Source organism: Strix aluco, chromosome 7 (assembly GCF_031877795.1).
Source record: "Strix aluco isolate bStrAlu1 chromosome 7, bStrAlu1.hap1, whole genome shotgun sequence".
Taxonomy (NCBI): Eukaryota; Metazoa; Chordata; class Aves; order Strigiformes; family Strigidae; genus Strix; species Strix aluco.
In genome coordinates this window covers 25830552-25856169 of record NC_133937.1, presented here as the reverse complement: position 1 = coordinate 25856169, position 25618 = coordinate 25830552, and the positions used below count along the sequence as shown (strand labels likewise).

The following is a 25618-nucleotide window of genomic DNA, read 5'->3' as shown; positions in this document are numbered from 1 at the left end:
AGGTTAAGGCATTGCCACCAGCTCCCCAGCATCCTGAAGTGCCTCAAGAGGGCCACAGCACCCACCATGCCCAGTGCCCTGTGGTCTGGCAGAGGCTGGGGTGGGGTGTGCAGGGGGTGCCCCGCAGCACTCACCTCGAGCAGCCAACTGGCCACTGCCTGCAAAGGGACCTGCTGTGTGGCTGACATGTATCCCCTCTTCTCCCACTGACCACTGGATGAGGGCTCGTCCCCTCCAGCAAGCATCTGCCTGGACACTGGGGTGTTAAAACTGCACCTGTCCAGCTTACAGCCTCCGTGTCCCACTGCCACTGGGAGCCGAGGCACATAGCCACACCCAGCCGGTGGCCCCATCGCCGCATGGCCTCCTGCTTCTCTCCATCCCTGCTTTCCACCACCTCCCAGTCTGTCCCCTCCACCCTGGTGTTCAGCAAGCTTGTCCTCATCCCTCCTTTCATGTGTCTGCTTCTGTCTCACCCTCCAGTAGTGGGAAATCCCTGCGAAACCCTCCACCAAAGCATGTTTTCTTTCCAGCTCCCACGGTACCCTCCAGCCCACGCACCTACCTGCTTCACATTTGCATCACCCGGCTCATTTCCAGCATGCTCCCAACATGCTGCAAATCAATGGTGCGGAGACATCCCTTTCCCCAGAGCTTCATGGCCCCACCAGCCTCCCCCCAAACCCACCCTCGGCTCACCGCCCCACTGCTCTCCTGTAGCACAGGCAAACCACTGCCCATGGCGGAGCATCATCCCAGTGCTCAGAGAACCAGCACGTTCTGGGGTGCCCGGCAAAACAGGGTACCACAGCCCAGCAGCTCCAGAGCCTGAGGCAGAGCAAGCCGGGAGGTAACGGTGGGCATTAGCTGGACCACATGTGGCTCTACATCTGGCAGATGGCAGTGTGCCACAGCGAGACCCTCCTGTGCAGCCCTGTGATGGTTAGGACAAGGTCAATCCCCCCTCACCCCATGACCCCATGCATGGAGGGCCCTGCTGGGACAGATGCCAGGCTCCAGCCCTGTGCACCAGGAAGCCCTGCACCCTCCAGCACACGGCGTGTGCTCCCTGCCCGGCAGCTCCTGCCCAAGAAGACACCCCAAACTCCATGCAGCAACACTCATCCAAGGTGTAAATGAAAAAGCAAATAGCTCTTCTTGTGAGCCAGCCCTGTGGGGAGCTGGCTGTGGCTCTCGTTAGCAGGCTCATCCCCTGGGTTTGCAGCACTGCTGAGCTCAGAGCTAATTGACTCCCAGGCTCTGAGGCTTTTAATTGCTAATAAGTGTGAAGCCAGCCCTGCCGGCCCTGCTGGATTCCTCCGAGGTGTGAATGAGGCTGAGCCAAGCTGAGAATTGCGTCCCGGCTGTCCCAGATCTGGCGCAGGCTGGTGAGCCAAGGAGCGATGCTGCAGATCTGTGATGCTGCTCCTCAGCTTTGCAGGTCCTGGGATAGCAGCTCTAAACCCTAGTCCAAGTTTTGGGAAGGGCTAAAGCAAACTCCCTCTGGCCTAGAGGATGGTCTAAAACCGATGCTGAACCAGCTGGAGTTACTTGGCAAGGTGCCCTGCCATGACCAAGGGTCCTTCAGGCTCCTCACACTCAGCCCTAACATTAAGATGAGCAAAACTCTTGCCCCAGCAGCAGCTGCATCTCAGCCTGGCTTCCTGAAAGCGCCTGGGAGTGACCCCAGAGCTGGCATTGGGATGCAAGGTGGGAGATGCATCATGGGGTGAAAAGCATCAGCCCCCGTTGGCAGCCAGGGTAGAACCAATGGGAGATCTCAAACCCAGCCCAGCAGCTGGAAAAAATAGATGTGATTTTACACAGGGCTGGGAGGAAACAGCCCTGATAGGAGAAGGGTCCGATGGGAAAGGAGGGTGGGAAATGGGGCAGAGCATGCACGAGGCTGCAAGAGCACCCGAGCATGGGAACCAAGTGCAGGGGCACACAGCAGGGAAAATTCAACAGGCAGATAAAGAGACTCCATCCCGTGTGGCACACATCAAAGCCAGGATAAAAACTGCTGGGAGGGCAGCAAAGCCCTGCCACAAGGCTGGGCCCAAGTGGGGGCTGCCCTTGCCCCAGTAACATCACTCCCAAGAGGGTTTGGGGGAGCAGTACCCTGTCATGGCCATGCCACAGGGGACAGGGAGCTGCACCCCAGCCCACAGGGCTTCCCTCCAGGAAGCAGCTCTTTGAAGAGCCCCCGGCACAAAACCAAACCCCAAGTCTGGGGAAGCCTCTGCCTGCAGGTAGTTAGTACAGCTGCAGCCCCCCCAGTCATAAAACACTGCCACCCACGGACCTCGCCTGTGCTGGGCATCAACAGCTCCTCCTTGTTTTGGGGAGGCAGAAATGAGTTTCCAGAGGCACATCTGGATGCTCCTCCTGCCTTTCCCTGATCCACACACGCATGGAACCTCGGAGCAGCAGCCAGCCTGGCAGCAGTGCCTGACCGCAAGACACAGACTGCGGAGCCCTGGCCCCGAGCCCATGGGCACCTGGGGCTCTCACACAGCCTCCATAGCAAAACTCAAGTGGTGGAGCAGGCTCACGTCTCTTTGCAAGCTGCCCTGAGGTTAATTATCTTTGAGGTCAACAACATCCCTCTGGTTTCTGCTCCAAGTGCATCTCACTTCAGGTGGGGACACTGGCTCTGCGACCCCGAGAGCCCAAAGCTGGCCCTGCACTGCAGATGTGCCTGAATAGCCCCATCCACATCTCCTGCAACAACCCAAATGAGCTGGGACAAGAGGATGGGCGTTTCCCAGTCACAGGTGTTTTCATGAAGGTTGAGCATCTCACCACCATCACCCATGCTACGCCAGAGCTGGCAGCTTGTGGGGATTCCTAATAAAATACATGCACACCAGGAGCAGCTCACCTCCACGCCCCTCTCCTGTGCTACCTCTTGCTGCATTTAAAACTTAGCTCAAGCCCAGCCAGGACTACAGCGGGGATTCCCACTAAGGGGAGAGCCAGGGTGCATCTGGGGAGAGGGAACAGGACCCTGCACCCTTGGGGGGTCACTCCTCCCAGCTCCAGGGGAGCTGCTGGCCGGGGCTGGATCTGCCAACGTTGCAGCCAGACTCCAGCGCAGCTGCTCGGGTGGTCCAGGGCTGCTCGGCGCGGCTGCAGTTCGTGCTCTAGGACCCAGGGAGTGGAGCTGTCGAGGCTGATTACCCCTGCCAGAGCAGGCCTGGCAGGTTTATTTTTAACAGTTCTGATTGAAGCTGGTTTCCTGCTGACATTTACACTCCTTCATCATTATCAGCTCCCCAGCTTCCAACTGCCAACATTAAAGGGGGGATGAAATCTCCAGAACAGTAGGGTCCTGGCTGCAAACCCTGCAGAGGGGGGGAGACCCACACAGGCACAGATGAGCAGACACCAGCCCCCTCGGAGGGAGCTGGGTGGCCAGGGAGCCCCATCTCACAGCAGGGGCATCACAGGCTGGGACCCCACCACGGGATGGAGCAGGAACCATCTCAGGGCAGCCTGGGGAGGGATACGTGCCATCCACCACTGGCAGATGTGCAAGGATTCGGCAGCATGACCAGGCTACAGGTGCAACTTTGGGTGCTGATGCCCCCAGAGACACCCCTGCTTCCAGGAGTGCCCCAACCATGACCAGCTCCAGATGTTGGTACCCCAGGACATGGCTGCTGGCCCGTGCCAGCAGAAGGGTGAGCAGCCAACTCCTGAATGCATGTGCCCATGCCAGAGCCCCTGAGCTCTCGGCAGTGGTCACGGGGCAGGGCTCAGACCCCCAGCACAGTCCTCTGCAATGGGAGGGTGAGCAGGGGCTGTGCAGCACAGCCTGACCCTCGTCCTCTCTTCCATACTGCCATAAAATCTTATTTTCAAGGCGGGCAATGCAATGTGGAGTCAGTAGCAGGGCTCCCAGCATGACCAGAGCTAGGCACTCAGATCTGAAAACCTCTTTTTTTCCCTATGAAACAGCCAAATTCCAACACGTATGGGCTAAAAATACACCCCCAGTCTGCCAGGGACTCTGCCCGCTCTTACATTTCTTGGATGATTCATATTTTGTCAGATCCCAGCTCAGTTTAGAGATTAAAAATACCAGGTTTGGGAGACAAGCACGTCACAGGCCCAAGAAGGTGTCAGAGCCCTGTGGGAGGTGGCCAGAGACCTGACTGTGGTGGGACACATCCTGCTCCAGCTAGGACTGCGGGCTGGGCATGGTCCCTGCCATGGGGAATGGCTGCCATTCGCCCCACAGAGGGGAAAAGCCCAGCAGCAGCCCTGTATGGGTACACACCACTCCAAGGCCAGACAACTGGGACTGAACCCACTGCATCCCAGAGCAGCTCCAAAATGGGGCGGATGCATGCATGGGAGCTTCCCTCCAGCTTTTACCTAACTTAATTACCTTAATGGGTATGAATTCACCAATAACTAATTAGACAGCCCCATTCCTACCTAATATGCCAATAGCTGCCTCCTAATTAAATATTATAGGGATTTAAAAGCATTTCCGACAACAACTTATTAGATATGTAAAATACTGCAAATTAGCCAGCTCCCCCACTGAAACTCTGCCTGGGAACAATGCAGGGTCCTGGCTGGGCAGAAATCCGGGACATCTTTTCAAGTAAATTGAGAGAAGGGCCCATTCTTCTGGCAAAGAGAGTTTTTTTCTGAGGGTTGGAGATTCCCGGAGCACAAAGAAGGCAGCCCAGAAACGCCTCTGCCAGTCCTGCCACCCCCAAGAGCCACCACAAGCCTCACAGCAAAGGCGGTTGGGATGTAAGAGGGCTCCCAGTTAGTTAAGTAAATATTAATGCAAATTGTCAGCGAGCCTGGAGATGAGATCCCAGGCACCGCGGCTTGGAGGGGAACAGGCACTTCCTCATATTATCAGCCCATCCACCCTCCGAGGGGGGAGCAGGAGCAGGGAGCTGCTCAGCGCCAGGAGAAATGAGCTCTGAGAGCCAATTTCCATCTGACTGCAGCACATTTGATGTCTCGTGAAGTCGAGTTCACACACGCCGTCTCGCCTCTGCCTCACATGGGGAAGGGGTCGGATCCTCCCTGCATACACACAGCCCCAGCTCCAGCTGAGTGTGTGAGCATCCCGCAGCACTCTGGGATCCAGCATGGGATGAGCAGTCCCCATGGCATCCTTCTAGCCAGAAGCAGCTGGAGAGAAAAGGGCTGGGGTTTGGTCCCATCCTCACGTGTTGGCTGTGAACAAGGCTAAAGCACGGCTGCCTTGCTTTGCCCCCAGCACAGAAGGCATCTGTGCCTTCACCCTCAACACCTGCTTGGTGTAAGAGCCAAATTCAATGCTAAGACGGAGCCGTGGGGACCATGGGATGGAGCACAGGAGGGCTGCAGCATCCCTTCCCGTAACCTGCAGGCAGGAGCCCAGCCCAATGCAGCTCGTAGCTGCCCCGCTGCCAGGCTCTTCCCCTAAAAGCAAAGCAGAGAGCAAACGGTTTGCAAGGGAAAAGGCCAGGAGTGAAGGCAGGGCACACCACCAGGTAATTGCCTGCAAACATAACTCAGCTTGCAAGTGGGAGCTGCAGTGCTGGGCTTTGAACAGGGCTGTTCCATGTGCTTAGTGCTCCTGCCGCTCTCCATCCCTCCCATCAAACACCGGAGAGGGGATGAGGACAGAGGAGGCGTTTGAAATTCACACTTCAGTGTTGATACCCAAGTATCCTGGCCTGTCTTTGCTGCACGACTGGAGGCAACCCAGGGAGCAGGAGGGTGAGCAGGGAGACAAGGGCTCAGGCTCCCAGAGCCTTTAGTGCTGGGATCAATCGCCCGCTCAGGGATGCTCTGCCACAGAGGGAGCAAGGAGCCGTACTCAGCCCCTTCCTCACTACAGCTCCCATGCTGCAGCTTTTACTCGGGGGTAATGCTGCAAGGGAGCACCCTTGGACCAGGGGCTCTCCTCACACTGCCTGGGAGGCATCTCCCGTTGTGCCCACACACACTGCAGCACACGTGTTGCAGCCCATCACCTGCCACATCATGTCCACACACCCACCAGTGTGCACACACGTGTGCTCTCTTAATCACTCCTTAATTCTCACTTTCAAGCCTTTGCCCCAGAAGTGTCATTTTTCATGCACCCTTGCACAAGCAGACCTTGAAAAGCAGTGACCTGGGGAGCAGCAGAAGGCAGGGACAAGGCCCCTCCAGGAGTCCAGCCCATCTTCTGGGGCTGGTGGAAAGAACAGTGCAGTGCTCCTCACCCAGAAATGCTTCCTTGGGCACACAACCCAAGGAGCACTGGGGAGGCTAGGCAGGGAGGAAGACAGAAGCTAGAGGCTGGGAGCAATTCTGCTACTGCCATGTGCAATTAAATCAGTATCCAGACCATGCAGGCCAGAAAGAAAGGGGCAGTGTCAGTGACAATGCCAAGGAACAGCATGAGACATCCACCTCACCCTGCAGTACTCATAAGCACCCCACACCTCCACCTCCCCAAGGAGAGCCAGAGAGGGAGCCACAGAGGCGGGCGGCTCGTGGGAATCCTCCTAGTCCCATAGCCACTACTGGGAGCCACGAATGGCAGGACGTGGTCCCCAGCTGCGGGCCAGGCTGTGGCTGGCAATGGGCAGGAGTGCCTGGGAGGCATCTTCAGAAATAACAGCACATCCTGCATCTCTGGAGTCCGGGACGCTGGATTCAGACACATTTTTGGGAAAGCAACACCTCACGTCAGTGAACAGCAGGTCTGGGCAGATCCCTCCTGGGCAGGGGTGGTGCTGCCAGAGCGCAGTGGGGGACTCTGTGCAAGGGAGCAGGGTGCCTCATCCCAGACGTGCTCTTCCCAGACCCTCAGTGTCCCTGGGGTGGATGCAGCACCCTGGTGTTCCGTCACCTTGCCCAGGGATGTAGATGTGTAACCCCAGATCGGGCCAGGCTCTGCATGCTAATACCCTGGCTCTCCCTGCTAATACTCTTCCCGCAAAACACAGAGGGGTTGAGGGTCTAAATACATCAAAGCCAGGCTTTGAACTGGCTTAAAGAGGCACCCTGATTTTTATCAGACTGCCTATGCCACCAACAACAAGACTCCCCCAACCCATCTGCACCCTCCCACGCGGCATCCCAGCGCCTCCCAAAGCACAGCTGAAGCCCAGACCTGCCAGAGCTGGCAGATCCGGGGGCTCTTCGGGACAGGCTCTCACCTCTGTAGCTCAGGGGATGGATGCGCTGAGTTCAGCTCCCAGCCAAAGGACAGCCCTAAGCCGGGGAAAAAAACCCCTTCCAGGGCTGCCACCTGCTTTCCAGGGACTCAGCAGCCTCACCCCACTTTTTCCAGGGACAGATTAGGGCACAGGGACAGTGTGCACTTGTAGCCATAAACCCGAGGACCGCTCTCCCTCCTCCAGCCCCTGGAGACCTCCATCCCTGCCAGCTGAAAGGCTCACCCAGCCTAAAACCCCATCTGCTCTCTGGAGCCACTCTGTCTGCAGGGCCGGGCAAAACCTGCTCCTTCCCCACCAAGGCACCACAGGGTGGGCAGCCGACCCATGGAGCTGGAACATCCCCACTCGCCTCCACGACCCGCAGGCAGCTGCCTGAGCGAGTATCCCCCAGCGTGCAGGAGGCTGCAGGCAGCTGCCCACCTCCCCCAGGGAAGGCAGTGGGCAGCCAGGAGGGGACAGACGCCAGCCAGACCCAGAGAGGAACCGCCACGCACAAAGGCAGCCCGGTGCGGCCGCACGCTGCTAAGGGCTGGCATGGTCAGCTGGCGGATGGGGCCCAGCAGGAAAGGGGTCCTGCCGCCCATTTTGCCCCTGGAGAAGAGGGTTTACAGCAGTGTCCGCCTCACCAGGCTGCACATAGCCTCTCCCCCTCATTATTTTTTCACCACAAGAACTATCTTATACCTTATCAATAATTCACAGGTACAAACGATAACGTTCGCTGTCATGGTCCGGGAGCCACATGTTCCCGGCGAGGGGGAAGGGGCCAGTTGCGATCGCTATTGTTAATGCCTGCAGAGTCGGAGGGGAGGCGGGGAGGATAAATATTTAACACTGTGTCTCCGAGCAAATGTCCATGACCGAGGGCTGAACATGGGTTTTACACAGAGCTGCTCCTGCCCTTGAGAGGGTCATTAGCATGTTAAAAGCCGTCAGAGCGGGGCTGATGGAAGGGCTCTGCCGGAGGGACCCCCCCCAGCGCTCTGCCCAGGGGCCGGCGGGGATGCAAGGGGGGTTTTTGCTGCTGCGGGAATATGGTGATCTCCATCCTGCCTAAATTTCCCCTTTCCTGAGCACAAAGGCTGTGCTCTCAGCCGCTTGGCAAGGAGCATTCCCAGCTCTGCCTGCTACTGCACTGGGGGGGCATGGGGGACGAGGCACCTGGGGGTACTCTGGGGCTGGTGGGTGGCCGGGGCAGTTCATTGTGCAGAGGAATTACAAAGGGGACACAAAGAGCCACACACCGCACTTTGTGTGAGCTTCCTCTCCCAGCCACCCGGGCCTTTCTTTTGCCATGTTGAGGGTGAGCTTTCTGTGTAAATCCCCGGGGCGCAGGGGGAGAATAGGTGTCTTTGTGAAAGAGGCTGGAAAAAAAAAAAAAAGTGTGGGGGGGAAATAAAGCAAAAGTACAAAACCCAGGCCAGGCAGTGGCAGGCTGCAAGGACAGGAGCACAAAGATTCCCAGAGCATGTAAAGACATTCCTACAACCGGGAGATCAGGGGTCGGCTGGCTGCGAGGGCACACGGGCGTTTGCACATACTGCCCCGCTCACAGGGGCACCGATAGCTGCCCACAGCATCCCACCACTTTGCGCATGTTGTCCCCAAACATGCAGCCAGAGTGGGACTTTCCCAGAGCCACATCCCCAGCTACAGCCAGCTTTCACCTTCTCACTGTCCCAGGAACAATTTCAGCAGACCAGCAGCCAGAAAAACTGCGGCTGGACAATCTGGGAGCTCTCCATTTTGGCCTCACTGTCACAGTCCCTGCTAGCATCTCTGCAAGGGATGGGAACAGGAGAGGAGCAGACCCTGCCCAGCTCTGTGGAGAAGGGGGAACTGGAGGAAGAGCAGTTGTGATGGGCAAAGGAGCAGCATAGGGGTGAGATGACATCTTCAACCACCACCACTACTTGCCCTGTGAACTCTGAGCCAGAGCCCTTGCAAAGCTCAGCCAGCACCTAACCAGGCAAGGCACTTTGTAGCTCATAAAATTAAAGCAAAGCCGTCTTTCCCTTTTACCGCGCTAGTAAAATATAACTCTGCCTAAGATGCTCAGACAGGATTGCAGCGCAGGGGTCAGGAAGGCCGCGGCTGAGCGTCCCCCAGGGAGAGCGTGGGAAGACCGGCGCCAGCGGATCTCCCCCGGCCCGTCTGAGAGCAGCAGGGGCAGACTGGGAGCCCCCTTGGCAGCCCCCCGGTTGCAGGAGCCCCGTCCCCACCAGCAGACGTGCCTGCTCAGACGTCGCCTCACATCCTCCTGGATGGAGAAGAGCCTCCACATCCAGCTTTGCTCAGGCAGCCTCGCAGAGCAGGGATGCTCAGGGGCTTTGCGAGCACTAAAGGTGGAGTGGGGTGCCTGGGGTGGAGGCACTGGATTGATGTCCCCAGTGTCCAGAGAGGGACAGAGGATGGGTTGCCATCCATCACCTAGAAGGGGACACTTCATCACTGGGACACCTCTGTGCACCTGGCCCAGACACAGAGGCCTCCCTGGGATTCCTGCTCCACCACTGCGCCTTCCTGTTTACCATCAGGGAAAGAAGTACGGTCTTCTTTGCAACTTTAAAGGACACCCAATCCACCTCTTCCCAGCTGAGCGAGTGTTTAATGGTTAACTGCTCTCTGTGGTGATAAAGCCAAATTTAATTCTAGTCTGAATTTGCCTGGTTTCAGCCTCCAGCTATTGAATGATTTTATGCTTTTTCGCTTTTTCTCTTTCTTTCTTTCTTTTACAAAATTAATGAGGTACCTACAATTAGGCGTCTCCCCGTGCAGGTATGCAAAGACGTGGATAAAATTCCCTCCTAACCCCCTCTTGCATACACTAAATAGGCTGAGATTTTTAATTCTTTTCACTCGAAGGCAGGTTTTCCAGACCTCCAATTATCCCACACTTCCTCTCCGAGCACTTTCTAATTTCCCAACATCTCTCTGAACTGTTGGGCCCCGAAGCAGAAATGATACTCAGCAGAGGCCTTCCCACTGCCCCCCAAAACAGTGAACCCCCCCAGTACCCAGCGTTGCTCTGCTCATCCATCACCCCCCCAGCTGCAGCACTGTAAGTCCGCATCCCAGAGCGGGCTGCCGTGACGGCTGCTAAGTCCTTTTCAGTGTAACTATGTCCCCAGATGCTGTTCCCTGTCTTGTAGCTGTGACCTACATTTTTTTTTCCCCAGCTGCGTGACCTTGCACGAGGATGTTTTCCAGCACAGGTGTTTCAGGTGGAGCATCCCACAGGACCACCATCCCACTGGCAGCACCAGCCCTTGCTCCTTTCACCTATCAGTTTGTGTTTCCTTCCAAACTGAGCTCCGTGATGGTGCAGGTGTGGCTTTTTTTCCCAGCTACATCACCTACAGTGCCCAGCTCACCACACACCCTCAGCTGGTGCAGGGCAGAAGGAGGAGGCAATGAGAGGCTAGGAGACTGCGGGGGAGGTTGGAAAGAGTCGATATTGCCACCAAAGACCCCGAGACCACTGCAGCTCTGCAGAGATGGTGAACATCAGTTCATCATCGTCAGACCACCACTGCACCCTGCCAGAAAGGTGACCACTGCAATTCCCCCAGAAGTCTACCAGTGAAGCACATTGTCAGAAATGTTACAGTAATTTTTGCAGAATATTAATGTTTTCATTGCAATATCCTCCAGGCAAGAGTAAAATGACTTGCAGAAGTCTCGGTATATCATGTCAGCACAGTCGCTACTTATCAACCCAATTTGTCAGCTCATCAAAAAAAATGATATCAGGTTTGTTTGACGAGAGCAATTTTCCATGTGGATTGGCATTAATTATCCTTTAATTCCTCCCTGATTGCCGTCTGTATCGTTATTGTAGCGGGGATCGGTGTCAAGCTGGAGGCAGAGCAGCCGGCTGCTACCCGGGCGGAGGCGTCGCAGGGATGCTCTATCATCGCTCGCCTCGCCTTGGCCCCACCAGTGCCGCGGGGGTTAACGACTTCACTGTCACTGTCGAGGTGGCAAAGTGACTGATGCATAGCAATTGTCACATCCCTCCCTACATAGCCCAGGTCCTGGACAGGGGCAGTTGCTAAGAGACAAGACGGGGATGGAGGAAGTGAAGAAGGATGGGGGAGAGGAATGATACGCTTTGCTGGACCCTGGTCAGATCCTGCCTCAGGGAGCAGAGGGCTTGCAAAGGCTCCTGGCATCAACATGGGTCCCACGCTTCGTGGAGCAACTCCTGGACCACAAAACCACTTAACACAGTCGAACGGGGATGGGAGGAGCCAAGCTGAGAGGAACAGGCAGCGACAGTGGGAGCTGGCAGCGCTGGGCTCGTGCCACTGGCACTGCACGCAGGAGCTCCCTGCGGGGCAGCTGCTAGTCCTTTCTGTCCATGTGCCTTCAATTCCCTGAGGCACAGAAGTGTGCCCTGGGTGCGGATGCAGTGACAGGCAGAGGGGCAGGCAGCCCTGGCAGCACACCAGCCGAGCCCCCAGACCACTGCAGCCAGTGTCTGGCACAGGCTGACCCTCCAGCTTGTCACCCACGTGGCTTCACCTGTCCCTGCTGTGCCAGGGCACCTCCTGCCCCAACTAGCGGCTCAGACCACATCAGGGACCTCGCGCTACCCAGGCAAAGAGCCAGGTTTGTGCAACCATCCCTGCTGGGGATGGGGACCTGACTGCCCTACAAGCCCCCTTCCTCAGGCAAGAGGCAGCCCTGGCCACGGACATGCGCTGAGGTGGCCCCCGGAGAAGCCAATATTTGCTTTCTCTCCAGTTAACCCTCAGGCTGAGGAATGCGGGGTCACCACCTGCACAGCTCCCCGGGGAGGTGGTTGTGTGCGGAGGGACACGGGGACATCCCCTTTCAGCCGTGCTATTTATTTTCTCAATATTTGTGGAAGGAAATGAGAGCTGGGGGGAAACGTGGGGCCAAGGATGGGCCGGGAGGGCTGGCAGACAGAGCGTCATCCAAGGGTCAGTGGGTGAGGAAGGCTGGCAAGCGCTTCCCAACCGCCCCACACACCTCACTGGCACCCTGCCCAGACCCTCCTCAGACCCCACCTTCTGCCATAGCCCTTCTGGATGAGGAGCACTGCCATGGGTCTCCTCTCCTGTGCCTTGCCTCATCCCCCAGCTCGGCCATCTGCCTGGATGCAGCCAGACATGCCAGAGCAAACTGCTGCCTTCACAAAAAGCCACTGCAGGGTGAGTGGGCTCATTCCCTCCGGGAACAGGGCTTTTCCAGCTTTCAATAGCAAAAGCTACCACATGATGCTCACTCCTATTAAACCTGATGGGCTTTTCTGCAGCCCATTCCCCTAAAAAGCTTAAATCCCCCATGAAATGATGAGCCACCCTACAGCAGCCATCCCAGCAGCCAGCCAGCTCACAGTTTATATCCTGCTCCTGCTCTCAATCGTTAATAAAACTCAAAAGCAGTGACCCTGCCTGCAATCCTGCAGTCCCCCCACCAGCAACACCAATCCCCAGCAGCCCTTCACTCCTGCACGCTTCATCTCACTGGGGACTGACGTGCTTCCAAGCTAGTCACTGCCACTAGACAGGCTGCGAACACGCAGCCCTGGCACCACGTAGCAGGTCTGGAGGAGAAATCTGGCCCTCGGTGGGAGGCACAGCCCTCAGAAAGCTGGGGAGGGCTGTCACCATGTCTCTAATCCCTACAGTTCTGGGAAATGCAACTGGCAGGGCCATGCAGGCAATTTAGCTCCTGTCTCTGGGACTCAGTTTTCCATCCATAAATAAGAAAAAAATATGCTGATGTCTGCAGCAGCAGGGACATCGGACTGAGCGAGCGCCCCGAGGTACCCTAGAGCCCAGGGGGAGGGTGTCAAAGGTTAAATATTATCATTCCTCACATTGCAACCAAGACTGCTGAGCAGAAACTGCTGCTCCAGCGGTGCTGCCGCGGCGGGCTGTATTTGCATTGTCAGCTAACGCCGGAGCTGAGGCACCTCTGAAAGCCAGACTCACACGCAGCAGTTGTCCCCAGCCCTGTGTCCCCAGAGCCTGCGGCATTTGGAGGGGGAGAGCAGAGCCTCCTGCACCCCATGCTCTGGGCCAGCCCATGCTTGGGGCACCCCAGTCCTACAGGCACACGCTCGGAGCAGCCGCCCTGCCGCAGGGGAGCCAGGCAGCTGCCCACCATAGCATCCTGGCTCCCAGCCCTGAGCTCCTTGCCAGCGGCCCCTGGCTGGGGTTGGGGTTGCAGGGGTGTTTCCCAGTCCGGGATGCCCATCTGGAACCCATTAGGCACCTTTAATCCCCCTCATCCATTCTGATGCTGTCTGAGCTCCCCCCTACCAACACACACAAACGCTGCCATTCAAGCAGTTAATTTAAACAAATTCTGCCCAGCCGCCACGTCGAGAAGCGATGAAAAAGCCAAACGAAGCAGCTCAAAGCCAAGGGGGGAGTAAAAAAAAAAAAAGCAAGAAAGAAAAGAAAAGAAAGAAAACCACTCGGCACGGCAGGGCTGATACCCAGAAGGACCAGCTGCATCCTCCCATCCCAGCCAGCCCCAGTCCTCCCCTCTCGCAGGCAATCAGATACCATGCGGGCTGTGTAATTGGATGGCAAAGGATAGAGAGAGACATCTTAAAGCTTGGGTCTAATCTCATTAACACCCGGCTGCGGGGATGCTGTGAAATCGTAGGATGCAGGAATGAGCAACACGCTGCGCCCGTGGGGAAGGGAACAAGCGAGCCGGAGCGGGACGGCAACACCAGGAGGTGGAAATGCCTCCGGTCAGACAGCAAGAGCTGGAAACGCTGCCGAGTCCCGGGAATGCTGCCAGCTCCCCTGCTTGCTCCTCACTTGCTTGCTCCTGTTTACCCCACAAGCACAGATCCACCCCCCTGCTACACTGCCCCGATTTCATCCCTATGATTAGTAATTAACAGCGCCGTTGGTAATTGCCAGGTAGTAATAGCCTGGCTGTGCAATGGAGAAGAGCTGCAACGGAGCATCCCTAGGGTGAAGCCCTGATGCCACGTACCTGCACCCTGACCCTACACCCTGTGCCATATGTGCACCAGCATGGCACACACTGATTTTTGCATTTCCACCATGCTTGCCGTGGACCGGCACGTACCCAGCAAAACGCGCAGCCGCGCGTTTTGCTGGGTACGTGCCGGTCCGCGGCAAGCGGGATCGCCAGGCCCCGGGCAAACATCCCAAAAGGGTCCCGTGATGGGGTCGACCCCCAACCCGCATCCCCAGGCCCCCGTTGCCGAGGCGACCCACAAGCCTGCGTCGCATAGCGACCGGCCAACAGCAGCCCCTGGGAAAATGCATCCCAGGCCAGGGGTAAGGGAGGGGGGAATGAAGCGCCCACCCACCTGTGGGGCTCAGAGCAGGACAAAAGCCCCTTTGAGTGCCATACCAGGGATGGGAAGGCGCGGGGGGGACACATACAGGGCCAGGACTCCTGGGTCCCCTTCCCAGTTCTGTCATGGGAGGGGTCTGGGGATGGAGGACTTCCCAGCTCCAGGGTGAGAAGCACTTTTTGGGAGCTTTTCCTACGCTTTCCACATTTAATACCCTGTCCGTGCAACAGGGCTAATGCCCCTCACTCATCCTCCACAGGATCCCAAAATTATCACTTCCCAAACACTCAAGAGGATGGTCGAGCTCTTCCTACCTGCAACTCCCAGAGAAAACTCTCTCCTCCAGCCCCAGGGCCTGGAAAAAGTCTGAGCGACTTTATTTCTTTCCAAGCAGCCCTGCCCCAAATGCCATCCCCCATCGGAGGGGCGGTGAGGACCAGACGGGGAGAAGGGGGGCCGAGGAAACAATTTTAAACCGTCCCTGCCATTTCCTGCCTCCCAGTTTACAGAAAACAAGACAGCGAGATGTCTTCAGTTACCAACAGCTCCCTTGGGAGCAGTAAAAATTAATCCAGCTTTTCCTGTCCTGAAGGAAAATACAGACACAAATGGGGACCAAACCCTCAGGGGGCAAAGGGGGGCTGCAACAGCCATGGAAGGGCCGGGGGAGGCAGCTGGTAAAACCCCCTAATCCATATGCTGCTTAGCTCTGGCAGGGCAGCGGGGGTCCCAACCACAGACGTCTGTGTCTCGCTGGTTAAGTGAGGATAAGCCTGAGATGATAATTAATTTAACACAGATGAGAATCTGGGAAATGAATCCCCACCTCCCCAAACCCACCCCCAACACACTGCTGGCCAGGTTTCTTTGTGCACAGATGCCAGTCAGCACACACAGGGCAACGGGCTCTCCAAACCAGGATGCTCCCAACCCATCCCTAGGGGCAGCGGACAGCTTCCCCTTGGCAAAGCCTACAAGCCCTGCTGCACCAGGAAGCCCCCCGGCTGTGAGAAAGGGCATCTTCCCCACTCATGCTAACACACGTTTGGTCTTTACAGCGGTTCAGCATGGGAAAAATTACCCACTTACAGCAGAAGGTAAGGCATCCCAGCACCCCACGCAGCCTGCTTGGGTGAGAAGCCGTGCTGGCACCCAGTGAGCTGAGCTGCTGGTGCTGGTGCTGCAGGCTGCATGGTCCAGCACCGATTCCAACAGCACCATGGGCCCCTCAGGAGCAGCAGAGAAGGGACACGGCACAGGCACCCTTGCAGGCAGCTGTCAGAAGCAGTGCTGGAAAGTGCTGACAGCCTGTTTTCTTGGCAGTCCCAGCAGGAGAGACGAGGGGGCCCAGCACTCACCCACAGCAGAATTAACCAGCAAACACAGGTTAATTACCTGGCTCTGCACATTAACATGTCTGTGGGATACACGTGCAGGGGTACCAAGTTGTAACGTACCCCAAAATCACACACAAGACTTTTTTATTGATGTGACAAGAAACCAGGCCTGCGAGAAACTAAGAAAACCAGCCTGAGAAAGCAAAATATATTTTTTTCAGCAGGACGTGTCAATTCCACACTCTGGAAGTCAAATTACCAAAGGCTAATTCTGCTCACGATTCTTTAATATTACTTTGAACCTTTCCACTATCTGAGCTGTGAAAACAGGAGGAAGGAAATGCCTTTATTTTGCTCTCAAAATGTACAGACAAAGGGATCAGCTCCTCCCAAGTGCTCTTTTAACTTTCAGGGGACCAAAGGTGGCCAACGGGTGCATGTGGCACAGCGCAGGCAGTGAGCTGCGAGGCGGGGAGGGCATAAATAATTCCCCTGTGTTTTAATAGCTGTGCAATTAGCGCTGCTGCCCAGCATTAGGAAGACTTGATTTTCCATCACTTTTTCCTGTGGGTTGCAAATTCCCATTTGCCGGCGCAGCAGGGATTGCTGGGGAGCTGGGCAGGGATGCTCCGCACAATGCCATGTGAAGGGGGGCACTTCACCGAAAGAGGCAGAAAGCTGCACCTCACTACAGACCCAGACGCCTTTTCTTTAATAACATTACAAAAGCCAAATCCAAGCCTGCACCCAAAGCAAGACCAAGGGTGTGCCCAGGGGAGCTAGCGGCTCAAGGAAGGAGCCCCGGGAGCGGGGCTCGACCCCCCACATTGCCAGGGAAACCTTGGAAGCAGCTCAACACCCAGAAAGCCAGAGCCGGCCACGGGTCAGCAGCACAACGGGGTGCACAGAGGGAAGGGGCAGATTATCTCCAGGCAGCCGGCTGGCAATGCCCGCTCCTGGCAGCCCCGGCTCACTGGCAGGATAATGGCACAGAACAGAGCTGGGGGCTGGGGCACCCCTGTGCAGGGTCTGCACCATCACCCCAGCGGGAGGGGGCCCAGGCTGGTGGGAAGCGAAGGGGGAGGCTACTCAGCAGCAGGTTGGGACGTGGCAGTGACCCTCACCCTGGTATTCCTGTGCCTCCAGAGACTGCGAGTCAGGTCCCAAAACGCTTATGGAAGCAAATATAAAAAGATCTTAAACAACTGTTTAGTTTGTGAGGCTTTGAGGCTTGGCTGTACTCAGGATCCCCCAGGGAGTCTTTTTGGGCCCCCCAAAAAAAGCTGAGGTCTGTGGCATGTTAACAACAGACAAAGAAGGAGGAGAGCAAGCAGGCAGCAAGCAGCTCCCCACACAATGGTGCCACTTTCCAGTGGGGACACCCAGCACAAAACCCCAGAGATGTCCTTACTGTGCCTGTAAGGATGCTGTCCCCACGGGGACAGCAGCGTGGGGGCATGCAAACCCACCCCAGTTTGGTCCCACTGCAGCCCCCTGAGCTGTCCCAAGGCTGGGGTGCCAGCCCCAGCCCCTCGCTGCCTGCCAGCCCGCTGCGGAGGGGGCTGGCTGCCCGTCTGCCTGGCAGCATCTTTTCCTAGGTAACCTCCCCACCTATTAGTGGCACATTTGTTTCTCCCCGTTTCCTTAGAGCTGTCACGAGCCACACTGACTCTTTGTTCCTGGGGGCCGCAGCGAGGCCTCCCTTTCCCCTCCCCGTCCCCCCAGCTGGTCGCGGGGCGGGGGTGGGGTGTCTTGCAGCATGCAGACCCTGCAGTCCCCCCCCAGCTACTGGGGTAATCACACTCTCCCTCCTGATTGGTATTCGGGGGGACATGTCCCAGCCTGCCCCCCCCCCAGCCCTGCCCTGTCCCTGACAGAAGGGGCTTTGTCAGGGAGCATGAGGGGGTATGGCACCCGGAGTCAAGGGGACAACAGCCGAAACGTGGGCACAGTGACAGCGGGGACACTTGGCCCTTGCCCAGCAAGGGGAGGGGGATGCTGCCAGAGGGGGAAGCTGGGACAGAAATGCGGGATGCTGGGGAAGGAGAGGCAGGGACATTTGCTGTGGGGGGAGCTGCTCTCTGCTCCGACCTTGTCACTTTGCTCTTGGACCATGAGCCTCTGGACAGGAACACCAGCACATATGCATCTGTGCAAAGAGCAAAGCAGCAAAGGGGCACACGCCCTGGGAGTCAAAATGACCTTGCTCCAGCACGGAAAGATGAAAACACAGCGCCATGCCCGCAGGCCCCTTCCCACGCAGCGGCTACAGGCTCCCAGGTGCACGCGGAGCTCGCCGGCTGCAGAACGAGCACAAAACCTCTCTGGAGGTAGCGAACTTCAGCCAAAGCCCCAACAGGAGTGACCATGGGAGGATGGGGCGGGTGTCTGGCACAAGAGAGCCGGCGCACAGCCAGAGCCAGCCCACCCCCACGGCAGGATTTCCAGGGAGCCAACACACAGGCAGACACTGAAAATCCCCCATCACATCGAAACTGGAGCTCAGGCAGGCAAGTTCCTCCAGCTGGGAGGGGAGCAGAGCTGTGGCACCCGCATCCCCCGGCAAGCATCCCCACTGCACCCACACCTCCTGCCTGGCACCGGGCACAGCCACCTGCCACAGGGGCAGGGGACCGCTCCACAGCCACCGAGCATGAGGTTTTGTCCCAATGTTTCTCCATCCTCTCCCTTTCCTATCTGGGGGTTTTCCCAGTGCAGCGCCAAGAGGAACGGTCACTGGTACAGTCTTGCAAGCAACACCTCCCACGCGCAGCCAGCCCCATCGGAGCGGGGCCCGTTTTGTTATTCCTTTCTCCGACAGCTCCTTTTTCACTTGTCACCCTGTTTTGCTACTACTCAGCTCACAGCTTCCTCCCGCATGGTTGTGGTCCTCTCCTTCTTGAAAGATGTCATTTGCATTTTCTCAAGTTATTTAGCACTGCTCCATTTTTCTCTGCCTGCTTTTCTAAAGGCAATTAGGGCTGGGTTTAGCCAGATGCAGAGATGGTGCGAGGAACCTGCCCCAGAGCTCACCATAATGTAACCTCTCCTGCCCAGGCAGCATACCCAGCTGCGGTGTTCTCAGCAACTCAGCTCAAAATTCCCTCATCACCCAGATCTTTAAACACCCCTGGTCCAGAGTGAGTCTGGATCAGGCACCGGTCTCTGTCTCAGCTCCCAGGTGGATATAAGTGTAGAGCATTGCTATTCCTCTGCAGGCTCTGGCCCCAGGAGGAGTCTTGTAGGAGCATGACAATTTCCCCAGCCCCTACAGCGTCTCCTATGTCCGGGCTCTGTCTCAGAAAGCCATCGGTCCTGATTGAGATGTTAATGCTGTTTCCAGGGAGCCCCTGCCCTTACAGACAGAGAGCAGCACCGGCCGCCCTTCCCCCTGGGCTTGGCTGCCAGCTTGGACATGGCACTGTCTCCTCCACCATTTTTGCTGGCACGGATCTGACAGGAACCGATGGGCCATGGCCCACATCCTAAATCTTACTCTTTCTGGAGGCAGGACCTTTTTCCCGTACTCCCTGCTCATCCTCTCTCATCTCCCACTCTGCCAAGTACAGAGCGGCTGCTGCGGCTTTCAGTGAGGGAAACCTCTGAGTGGCCACTCCCAGGGGGATACATCCAGCCAGGACCCCTTCTCCCCTGTGGTAGCATCTCCCCAGGGCTCCCCACAGCTGAGCACCCACCGCTCCTCTCTTCCCTCGTGCCAGCTCGGCTTTCCCTTGGAGAAAAACCATTTATTTATAGTCATTCTGGCTGCCTTTAGCACATTTCGACAGCCCACGTCTTTGCCTCCCTGACTATGCGCCCGCAGCATTTCTGTTCTCACCCTGCTGCTATGGCCACCCCAGCCTCCTCTCTCCTCCTCGCATCCCCCACCCAGCACCCCCAAAGGGGCTTAAAAATGGCTTCAGAAGGAGGTTTTAAGGGAAGGTGGGGAGAGAGGGGAGACAGGGCTACAAAACTCCTCTCCCATCCTTCCCCCATCCCTCCCAAGGGTGCAGAGAGAAATGCAAGGGCTTGGGTCCCTCCTCCCAAGCGAGAAAAACAACTCCTGCCAGCTTGGGAGAGATGCTGAAGCGAGATCTGCCAGCACCCCCCGGCTCCTGGCATGCTGCAGGGCTGCACCGGTGCTAAGCCAAGATGTGCATGGCTGCGGGGCACCAGGGGACCAGCACTGGGCAGTGCAATAGCAGAGGTCACCTTCTTGCCTGGGTAATCCTCGATGGAAGGAAAGATCCATTTTTTTTTATCAGCTCTCCACCTCACATGAGACATGCTCTTCCCCAGTGAGCTGTAGGGGGGACCCCAGCCCCCCCAAGACCACTACGCTTTGTTCTTTCGTCCAGTGCTGACAGTTTAATTAAACCCAGTTTGAGATGGGGTCACTGGGGTCAGGCACTCTCCAGTGAAACCTCAGATCAGCACCATTTCCAGCCACTGGGACAGCTTAATGAGTTACCCGCTCGTTGCGGTGGATACAAATAAGGGAGGCCATGCGGAGAGTCCTCCTGCCTCCCGGCCCTGCTGTTGGCACAGCCCCCCCCACCCCACCATCTCAGACCAAGACGGGCTCCAGGCAGGCGTCAGCTCAATATTCCCAAATACCGAGGGGAAAACATTCCTCTCCAGGCATCTCACCTCCCCCACGCCCTCATTTGAGGTTTGCTTTCCACTGGCCTTTTCCTGCCATTCCCTAGTTTATTTAAGCCCCGACGGATCAGGTTTAACTCCAACCCTTTCCATTATCCCAATGCACAAATGCTCTTTATAGCCAAGATCCGAGTAACTAATTGCAGCTCAAGCCGGGCTGGGAGACCACAAAGCACCACCAACGTGGATTAGGCTTTGACACTCAGACCCAAGAGGCGGACAAACAGTTCTCCATCCTGACCCAAGCCCAAGGTCCTCCTCTCTGTGCTTGTGAGATATTTCCATGAGGCTTGAGGTACAGTGGAAAACCGCTCTATGGGTATCACATACCCCACATTTAATTCATTGCCTTAACCTGCTGCCGTGTTACTGACATGTTGCTGAAGATACATCAAGACTAAGGCTAGAAGAGGCTGGAGGATCCAGACCAGCACCCAGGTACCCATCTAAGCAACCTACACTGGTTCTTGCATCCACCCTTGTTTCTGCTTCAGCTGCCACCACCCACCTGCCAGACCTGGCAGCCTCATTTCCCAGCTAAACAGATCTCAGCCTGACTCATTCAGTCGGTTTCTGCTATTTCAAGACCTCCCAGTATCACAGGGCGAGAGCCCCGCTAGGACATGAGGACCTAGCAGGTACCCCGGGAGCTCAAGGAGCATGCCATGGGTGGCCACAGCAGGCAGGGCAAGGGGAAGCCTGCACAGGCACTGTTCACTGGAAATGATCTGGACATCAGTATCTGCAAGAACACGGTGCTGGTAAAAGCGCTCTTTTCCCATCCCATCCCGACCAGCACAGGTCCCAACCTGCCTCCGGGGCAGGGAGGGGGCACTGAGCGTTGGGGTCACCCCAGATCCATTTCAGCAGTTAAATAAGCGCAAAGCCTGGCGGAGAGGCTCCGATTTCAGTTCAAGGCGACCTGATTTCAATTTAGCTTAAACCTGCTCCCCACTGACTCATATCCCCGTAGCCTGAGCCAGGTTTGCAGCAATTTAAGAGTGTCCTTATGACCTCCTGCACTGGCCGGACTAGCACCGGTCCAGATCCCACCTCCTGCTAAGCCAGCATGACGGTGTGTCTAGACAGGTTCTGCCTTGGGCACCCCCTGCCCTGCCGTCCCCCCCCAAACCATCCTTGACGACCTCAGCAATGGTCAACTGTGAGGACAGGGAGCAGCAGGTCCTCCGGCGCATGTGGCTTTGCTGCCCAGCTGCAACACCAGGGCTCTGCCCGGGCAGCAGCTCCTGATGTGCTCCCCAGGCAGACCCCAGCGCTGCACCCCTGCCCTCACTAACGCAGGCAGCGTGTGGGGTAACATGCTGCAAAGAAGGATGGCAGGCCACTCAGCGTGTCCCCTGTTCCCAATCCCACAGCTCGTCACAGGGATCCTCTGTTCTGAGCGTACATCTAAGCTCCCCAAGACACAGCACAGCCTATAGCTGAGGGGCTGCAAAATCTGAGCCCACACACACAGCCTCAGACTTCACAAGAAATGCTCCGGGTGCTGGTGTCCAGGCAGTGGCTGTCACAGCAGAGATGGCCAGAAAACAGCTTCAAGGCAGGGCAGGAGGGAACAGGTCCGAAACAAGTCCGAAACCACTGCCACATGGTGGGAAACAACAGTAAAGCAACAGGCAGAGGCTGAAATGCACCTGCACGTCGGGTGGCTGCAAGGAGCATCTTGCATACCCTCCCTCCCCCACAGCGGTTACGTAGAGCCCTGGGCACACCGTAGAGCCCCGGGCACACCATGGCAGGGTGCGTACAGCCCCGGGCACACCGTGGCACGGCCCCACACAAGCCCGGGGTCATGGCACAGCACACCGCTCAGCCCGCCCAAGGGGCTGCCCTTCTGCATCTCCCTGATGAATTGTTGGGGTTTGCTTTTTGTAAGAGCCTGGTATTAAAATCTAGAGAAGATTAAAACAGAAGCATTAATGTTTGTAAAATAATTCTCTTGACTGTGTTTTTGTTACGCAATGTGAGGCTGGAGGAGGATGGGCCCTTGTTGGCGCCACGATACTGCACAGCTGAGCTCAACAAATGCCATTTGATAATTAATTGAATGCCTGTGCTATCAGCTGCCATTACCTAGGCCCATCTTTGGCGCCTGTCCACCATTTCACACATCCCACGCTGGCAACCCACACAGTGTTTTAACCCTTCATTACGCCGCCTCCGGCTGGACTCCAGGACTGACTCCCTGGCACTGTTGGAAGAAATCGGCATCGCCGCTGAGCAAAACGGCTCAGCTGCAGCCTGCCTGCGTGGGCAGGGCTGCCTGGCCCCGACATGACCATGCCTGTCCTGGCAATGTTTCAGCCCATTCAGTTATTTCATCCACTCCTACCCTGCCCCGGCAGGGACCTGGCATCCTCATTTCACAGCTGAGGAACAGAGACACGAGATGCAGTAAGCAGAGAGCTCGCATCCCAGCCACAACTGCCCTGCTCCTACACGCTGCAAATCAGCCACAGGGTGTAAGCATCTTCTCTGAGTGATGGAGAGCACCCAACCCTAGTTTGGCATGCACCCTCTCCTCCTCACAGCCCCCTTCCCAATGTACAAGGTGCCTGACAGAGCTGAGAGCCGGTAAACGCTTTGTTAAGAGGATTTCCTGCAGTTTGAACAATGCTGGCACTGCTGACAGCACCATTGCCTGAGCAAAGCAACCCCAGGCAAGGGAAAGCCAATATGGAAAAGAGAATATTTATCAAAACTCCAGCAGCCCTTCCCTGGCAGCCTGCTGCTGCACGGAGGGAAAAGAGGACTGCAGAGCTGGGGCTTGCACAACAGGAGATGGTCCCTAGGGGTGTTTCTGCAGGTGCAGAGGGATAGGCAGGGATGGGGGCAGACAGGGCTGTGCAGGGAGTGGGCAGCAGATGCAAGAGGCTGGATCTGCCCCTGGCAGGGCTTTTCCCCCTCCCTTCCCAGGCTGCCCCAGACACCAGCAGAAAGGCAGCTCTGAAGCGGGGCCACAGGGCTCTCCAGGCCCTGTGGAGGTCTCTGGGCAGGATGCAACCCACTGGAGACATCCTCTTTTGCCTGCCCTTCATGACAATCCAGTTTAGGGGTAAGGGCACCTCGCTCCAGGTCCCGTGATCCGCACACAGAGAGGAGGCTGTGTGGCTCGCAGCACCTCTGCAACTGGCACCGTGCAGGTACAGCCCAGCTCAATGATGCCAGCCCCAGCCCGAACTGGCAGCACCTCCCTCCACATCCCCATGCACTGCAAGAACGTTCAACTCAGTCTTTAACAGCACTGGTCTCAGGTCTTCTGCAAGGCAAAGCCAATTCCCTGCCATGCTGCATGCTCGGGTTGCTCAGAAACAGGGTTCGTTCCCCTGCCACATGCTGGGTGCTCACTGGGACAAGACACCAGTAACCACCAGCACAACCTTCCAGAAGCAGCACCCTCCCAGGACATCAGTGCCACTCCAAACCCCACGGCAGCCCCAAGCAGACCCGCAAGCGAGCCTGCACCACAGCCGGGCAGAGGGTACTTACAGCCGAGACAGTGCCTGGTTGTTCTGGAAGAGGAGCTCAGGCAGGGTATGCAGCTGGTTACGGTTCAGCCGTCTGCAGGGAAGGAGGAAAGGGTCAGGCTTTTGGGGGGCAAAGCAATCATCCTGTCTGCAACCCAGCTGGTGGCTCTGGGCACAGCTGAGGTGCTTTGGCTCACTCAGAAAGGCCATTAGAGCAGAGCATACCACCTGGCAAGGACACTCCTGTCCTGCTCATGGCACCCCCAGGCGGGGGCAACCAACGGGGCATTAATAGACTTACTCACAATATTGTAATTACATGCAGACAGGACTCCAAGCTGTTAACTGCTGATTGCTGCTTAACTGCTCTGTTAACCTGCTGCTCACTCAGCTCCTCATACTTGCTCAAGCAGCTCAGGATTTCTAAACTGCTGAGCTATTTTACTGAGTACTGGACTGGAACTTATGGCTCCCTCACTAACACACAGGACACAGCTGATAACAGTGAGAGTGATTTGTGTTTAACCTGCCCCTCACCTCAAAAGCATCAGAAAGGACTTTAAGATCTACAGAAACAGAAATAGGTTTGCTTCCCACACTGCCGCTGTGCAGCAGAGAAGCCGTTTGAAGTCAGGCAGCACCAATACGTTATGGTTTAAGGCAAAAAGGAAAGGATGCTCTCTGTGACTAAACCCCACAGCCCCTCACCAACCCGCCTCTGCACCCAGGCACTCACAGCCGTTCCAGCTCCTTCATGTCATCGAACGCCCCACGCTCCACCGTGCTGATCTGGTTTTCCATCAGCTGCCTGTGGAGAGAAGGGGTCAGCTTTCTGGAAAGATGGTCTCCAGCACCGCCATCTCACCAGTGATGTCCCCGATGCTCTTCCGGACCCAGGGCCACCTTGCCCCCACCATCCCCTCAACACAACCAGGCCTCTTTCTCCCCATGCCCTCCCAGCTGGAAGCCCACCATGCTCAACCCACTGCAGATGCCCTCCAGCCCCACTGGCAGATGCCCAGCAAAGGGCTTAGTATCATCTCTACCAGCCCCAGGAGGGGCCACAAGCCGAGCACAGTGCCCACAAAATCAGGGCAGCTGAGCCCTTGATAGGAACTCACAGGACACGGAGTTGCTTCAGCCCAGCGAAGTCATTCTTGTTGATCCGCGTGATGTTGTTGCCATTGAGCTCCCTGCAGAGAGAAGAGGCAGAGATCAGCCAGGAAGCACTCAGGAGGAGGCCAGGCACTGGGGCTCCCCAGTAGCTCCCCAAAAAGGGCAGACAGGGCCCAAAGGACAGCAGTGGCTGCCAAATTTCTGTGCCCCTTGCCAGGAACAGCAGGGCTGGCCACTAGCTCTGGAGAGGACCCTCATCCTCAACAGCCAGCAGCACTGGCCACACAGAAATCTGGCTGGCCAGGAGTAAGCTGGCATCTTTCCTGGACCATAAAGCAGCAAGGGGCAGGTGCTGCCTGGCTTCTCCATCTCCCTTTCTCCATGCTGGATGCCCTCCTTGGGACAGAAGCCCCAGAGACCTCAGCAACACAATAAGCAGCCCAGCAACACCAGCAACTGCCTGGCTGGTGGCACATCACATCACTCCACTCTGGAAATACA

At 56.9% G+C, this 25618-nt stretch overlaps 1 protein-coding gene across 1 annotated transcript in view; it reads right to left on the bottom strand.

Moving 5' to 3' along the window:
- The window catches only part of SLIT1 (slit guidance ligand 1), a 49721-nt gene extending 24346 nt beyond the window's left edge, over window positions 1–25375 (bottom strand). Inside the window, exons 1-4 of the mRNA XM_074831641.1 lie at window positions 25332–25375; window positions 25123–25194; window positions 24738–24809; window positions 24024–24095 (exon numbers count right to left, since the gene is read on the bottom strand). Of these exons, the coding sequence (XP_074687742.1) occupies window positions 24024–24095; window positions 24738–24809; window positions 25123–25194; window positions 25332–25375 (260 nt within the window). The remainder of the gene's footprint in view (window positions 1–24023; window positions 24096–24737; window positions 24810–25122; window positions 25195–25331) is intronic.
- Window positions 25376–25618: the final 243 nt, after the last annotated feature.